At 41.5% G+C, this 6,000-nt stretch overlaps 1 protein-coding gene across 3 annotated transcripts in view; it reads right to left on the bottom strand.

The window, feature by feature from the left end:
* Positions 1-6,000, bottom strand: part of CDK5RAP1 (CDK5RAP1 mitochondrial tRNA methylthiotransferase) — a 105,516-nt gene that overhangs the window by 67,615 nt on the left and 31,901 nt on the right. For 2 of the 3 annotated variants that reach the window (XM_081832989.1, XM_006727490.3), the window contains exon 14: positions 2,092-2,373. The exons of the other annotated variant lie outside the window; for it this stretch is intronic. In XM_081832989.1, coding sequence (XP_081689115.1) covers positions 2,293-2,373 — 81 coding nt within the window. In that variant the 3' untranslated portion in view covers positions 2,092-2,292. Of the gene's footprint in view, positions 1-2,091; positions 2,374-6,000 lie in introns of those variants that run through there. 3 annotated transcript variants of the gene reach the window in all.

The raw sequence follows: 6,000 nt of genomic DNA, 5'->3' as shown, positions 1-6,000 counted from the left end.
TCTCTCTCAAATAAATAAATAAATTCTTTTTTTTTAATTTTTTTTTTAAGATTTTATTTATTTATTTGAGAGAGAGAGAATGAGAGAGAGAGAACACCTGAGAGGGGATAGGGTCAGAGGACGAAGCAGACTCCCCGCCGAGCAGGAAGCCCGATGCGGGACTCGATCCCGTGACTCCAGGATCATGACCTGAGCTGAAGGCAGTCGCCCAACCAACTGAGCCACCCAGGCGCCCCTAAATAAATAAATTCTTAAAAAAAAAATGAATAGCCAATAAACAGAGTCTCTTATAAACATAGCGTTGAGTGCCTGAACTCAAATTCTCTACTCTAATTTACTTGTGAGTCAGATTTAGCAATTAATTAGTTAGTCTTAGTATCTGAGGCTTAGCAATGTCATGTACCAAAAAAAAAAAAACACACCCAAAACCAAATAAACCAAATAAAAAATGGGCAGAGGACATGACAGACATTTCTCCAAAGAAGACATACAGATGGCAAACAGACACATGAAAAGATGCTCTTTATCACTTACCATGAGGGAAATACAAATCAAAACCACAGTGAGATATCACCTCACACCTATCAGAATGGCTAAAATCAACAACACAAGAAACAACAGGTGTTGGCAAGGATGTGGAGAAAAAGGAACCCTTGTGCACAGTTGGTAGGAATGCAAACTGGGGCAGCCACTGTGGAAAACAGGATGGAGGTTCCTCAAAAAGTTAATCACATACTAGGTATTTACCCAAAGAATACAAGAACACTAATTCAAAGGGATACATGCACCACTATGTTTTGTTTTTTTTTTTTAAGATTTTATTTATTTATTTGAGAGAGAGAATGAGATAGAGAGCATAAGAGGGAGGAGGGTTAGAGAGAGAGGCAGACTCCCTGCTGAGCAGGGAGCCTGACGTGGGACTCAATCCCAGGACTCCAGGATCATGACCTAAGCCGAAGGCAGTCGCTTAACCAACTGAGCCACCCAGGCGCCCACATGCACCACTATGTTTATAGCAGCATTATTTTCAGTAGCCAAGAGAAGGAAGCAGTCCAAGTATCCATCGCTGATAAATGGATAAAGATGTGGTGTGTATATACAATGGAATATTACTCAGCCCTAAAAAAGAATGAAATCTTGCCGTCTGCAATAACATGGATGGAGCTAGAAAGTATAAAGCTAAACTAAGTGAAATAAGTCCATCAGAAAAAGACAAATACCATGATTTCACTCCTATGTGGAATTTAAGAAACAAAACAAGCAAAGGGGAAAAAATGAGAGAGAGAGAGGCATATCAAGAAACAGACTTAGGACACCTGGGTGACTCAGTTGGTTGAGCGTCTGCCTTTGGCTCGGGTCGTAATCCAGGGTCCTGGGATCGAGTCCCACATCACGCTCCTTGCTCAGCAAGGAGCCTGCTTCTCCCTCTGCCTGCCTCTGTCTCAATCTCTCTGACAAATAAATAAAATCTTAAAAAAAAAAAAAAAAACAGACTCTTAATTATAGAGAACTTATGGCTACCAGCAGGGAGGAGTGGGGGGATGGCTGAAATAGGTGATGGGGATTAAGGGGTGCACTTGTTATAATGAGCACAGGGTGATGTATGGAAGTACTGATTCACTATATTATACACCTGAAACTAATATATTAGTTATATACAACTATAATAACAGTTAACTGGAATTAAAATAAAACCAAAAACAAATAAAAACATAAAATCAGGGGAGGAAAAAAAAAACCCTCCAAGTGCTGTCAGACCTAAGGGCAATGAATGACCTGACAGGCTAAAAAAAGAGTCCCAGGAGGGAAATCCTCAGGTAAAATATGAGAATAAAGTAAGGAGACAGGCAGCTAAGTCAATGTCATTAAACCAAAATATTAGAAAATGTAGGGCAGTTTTCCCAAGCAAATGGTTCTCTCCACCTTCCCCTCCTTCAGTCTCTAACTCGTAGGGTCCAGAGTTGAAAATAGACAAGTTAGCAGTGTCCACAGCAAAAACTGGGTTGGAAAACACTTAACACAGACTGTAGGGAAAATCCCAGAAACACTAACCAAGGCGAAAATGAAGTAAAAGTAGAGAGACAAAGGGACTGCTTTACTTTCGGTAAATTTAATGACTATAAAAGCTGTTCACATAGCAGGAAAGAGATACATTTTCCATTTGACATAAAGCTGCTTCAACACTTGCAGTTTGTCTCCAGAGCTTCATTATCTCTTTCATTAGTGACCAGTCATAGCTCCCTTCCTCTCGGCAAGGACAGCCCATGTCAACTCTCAGGCCATCTACCCAGGTCAGCAATATGCTGAGGAGTCCTTCAGGGTTGTCCTGCAGAGAACATGTCCTTTAAGTGTCTGAGAGCTGGTAGACGTGATCTGAAAGAAAACCAGTCAGAAGAAAGTGAGGTAACCAGGACTGCACTTAATGTGGAGCCTCCAGAGGAGAGGCCACCAACAGGGAGCTAACGGAGGTGGTGACAGGCTAGCAGAGACTGCATGGTTCCCATGTGCCCCCCATCCTAGGAAGAAGAGACATCTAATACAATGGTAATATGTATAGTTTAAGAAATCTAAAATAGTTTAGTCCCAAACTACCATTTCCCCCCTTTCTCTTGAAAGATGGCTCTTCTCCAGCACTAACCATAAGTTTCTGGTGTGGGCTGCCCATCACAGACCCTGCCCTCCTAACCTCAGGGGTAAGCTGTGATCTAGGCTTACCAGTCACATCTTTCCTTAGGATATTTATGGCCAAAATTTGGTGAGAAAAGCTCTCTTTTCTCTCTAATTGAGATCTGAAAGCATGTGACCCCAAAGGAGCTTTCAGGAGAAGACAGGCAAAAATATGTAAACAAAGATGACTTCAGGCACTGAAAAGTGTTACGAAGATAAAATGGGCTGATGTGATAAAGGGAAGCTGCTTTAGCTTCCCTAAAGAGAAGGCATCTCGGGGCGCCTGGGTGGCTCAGTCGGTTAAGCGGCTGCCTTCGGCTCAGGTCATGATCCCAGGCTCCTGGGATCGAGCCCCGCATCGGGCTCCCTGCTCAGCAGAGAGCCTGCTTCTCCCTTTCCCTCTGCCTGCCACTCTGCCTACTTGTGCTGTCTCTCTGTCAAATAAATAAATTTTAAAATATCTATTAAAAAAAAAAAGAGAAGGCATCTCAAGGAGGTGACATTTCAGAGAGAAACTGAAGGTTAAAAAGATGGCATCACATAAAAATCAAGAGCCTCCTAAGAACACAACACGTGCAAAGTCCTTGACACTAGAACTAGGTCTGAGGGGCAAAAGGGAGGCCACCAAGACTGGAGGAGGGAGCGTAAGAAGAGTAGAGGGAACATGAGGTTGGAAAGGTAGCTGGGACAGATCATATAAGGCCTCAGACACTGTGCATTTCATGCTGGCTCCAATGAGAAACCACTGGAGGGCTTAAGCAGAGGAGTCAGTGATCTGATTTAGAAAGACCACAGCGACTACTGTGGGGCAGACAGACTAGAGGAGGGCAAGAATGGAAGTGGAGAATCTGAAGCTTTTGGAATTCTCATGCACTGCTGGTGGGAGGGCAATATGATACAATTACTTTGGCTAGTTCTGTTATATACACTCTATGACCCAGCAATTCTAAGCCATTTATCCAACAGAAATGAATACATACGTGCACTAAAACACATGTACAGGAATAGTCATAGCAATCCCATCGTAACAGCTCCAAAATGGAAACAACCAAAATGGCCATCAATAGCACAATATATTGTAGTATATGCATATAACATGGATAAATATAATCACTGATGAACTGCATAACGTAAGACTGAGGAAAAGAAGACAAGCACCAAAAATACATGTTGTATGATTCAATTTTATCACAAAAATAGACAAAACTAAACAATGGCATTCGAAATTAGGATGTAGGAGCACCTGGGTGGCTTAGTTGGTTGAGCGTCCAACTCTTGATTTTGGCTCAAAATTGGTTGAGGGATCAAGCCCCACATTGGGCTCCATGCTGAATGCTGAGCCTGCTTGGGATTCTCTCTCTCCCTCTCTCTCTGCCCTTCCCACACTCTCTCTAGGCGCTCTCTCAAAAAAAAAAAAAAAGAAGAAGAAATTAGGATGTAGAGAAGAAGAGTAACTAGTAGGAACATGAAAGTCTGAGGTTTTGAAAATATTCTATTTCTTGATCCAAGTGGCAGGGTCACTTTGTGATAATTCATCAAGTAGTATACTTATAATATGGGCAATTTTCTATATTTACGATATGCTTCAATAAAATAACTCATCTTTAAAATACAGAAGCAGAAAATCATAAGAAGACTGCTGAAATCTCCCAACCAAGAAATGATGGTAGCTTGGAGATAGAAAGAAACAGGCACATTCACGATATATTCCATAAGTAAGCTAAAACAGATGGACTGCTGATAGAATACAGGAAAGTGAGTATCTAGGATGAGTTCTAAATTTTTGGCTTGAGCAACTGAGTGTGCCATTTACTGAGATGGGGAGGGTTTGAAAAGAAGAAAATCGCAATGAAGAATTCATTCTATTTTGGCCATATTAAGTTTAAGATGCAAGAGAGAAAGGATATAAATGTAAATCTCTTGACGAGAAGGGATGGAAAGGAAAACATAAGGAACAGTGTAACAGAACATGAAGATGTTTCCTATACAGTCCCATGTGAGCAGACAGCACATATGAGTAGGGATGTGAGTGAGCTAGTGGAAATAATAATGAGACAATGAGGTCTCATCTGATTGTATCGCTTTTCTCCATGAAATATGAGGCAAAGACATCAGCTGAGACTAGGGTTTGGATAGGTGAGTAAAGATTTAAGGAGAAAGAGTAGGAAAGTCAATTTACTAGGTAAATAGAGTAGGATCAGGATTTCAGGGCCATGCTGAGTGCTCATGTGAGTTTTATGGTTATGAATTTGAACTGAATGCAGCTGGGTTCATGTGGTGAAGACTGTTACTTATCTCCCAACACTTCTCTCTTCCTAACAGAACTCCCAATTATAGCTGGGCATCTGATCATTCAGAATGAAGATCTTCCCAGCTTCTTTGCAGCCTGGTATAATGTGTTATAAATTGTGTGTGGAACTCCTATAAACTGCCCTGAAAGGAAAGGACCATCCCCTTTCCCTCTCTTCCTCCTTCCTGCTAGTTAGAATATGGATATGGTGGCTGGAGCAACCATCTAGGATCATGGAGTAACCTTAAGGATGGAAACCACACAGCAGCAGATCAGAAGATAGGAGCCTGGACCCCTGATGATCATGAAACCATCAAAATCACCAGTTCTGGACCTTCCACATCTAGATTTTTATGTAAAAGAGAACTACCATATTTAAGCCACTGTATTTTGAGTTTTCAATCACCATCACCTGACCTAATCTATGTAATACAGATTATCTGCATGCTTTTCCCTATTGATGTTCAGCTGCTAGGGTATAGATGCAGAAGAAGATAACCACTTTCACCAGGGTTGGGTTTAGCCAAATAAGCACCAGACAAAAAAGGGAGACAAGAAAGTGAAATTTGGGGCACCTGGCTGGCTCAGACAGTGGAGCATGCAACTCTTGACCTCAGGGTTGTAGGTTCAAGCCCCACGTTGGGTGTAGAGATTACTTAAAAAAAAAAAAAAATGAAATATATGAGAGAGTGGTTCTAGTGCAGCCCAGAAACTCCATGTGAAGAGAAATGAGAACAGCAAAGAGGAACAATAGAGAGAGCCAAGAGAACCCCAGTTCCACAGCTCCTTCTTCATTTTGATCCTTCCACTAAATCTACCTGTAGGGTTTATGTCACTTGGGAACAAAAAAGGAGTAGTAAGTAATACAGCATCACCTTTCTACCTTTCTTGACAGACGGAATTTTTCCATTACATAGAAGAATATCATACTAACAATACAACCCAGCACACCAACCTCATCCCCTTTTTCAAGTAACCCTTACCTGCAGTGAAAAGAAAGTAGGAGGGGTGGGAAAGCAACTAAAAACCAAAAAAAGCGAACA

Source organism: Leptonychotes weddellii, chromosome 10 (assembly GCF_054177405.1).
Source record: "Leptonychotes weddellii isolate Sample4059 chromosome 10, ASM5417740v2, whole genome shotgun sequence".
In the NCBI taxonomy this organism is placed as follows: Eukaryota; Metazoa; Chordata; class Mammalia; order Carnivora; family Phocidae; genus Leptonychotes; species Leptonychotes weddellii.
The sequence above is the reverse complement of the archived record's forward strand: the minus strand, read 5'-3'. Positions and strand labels throughout refer to the sequence as shown.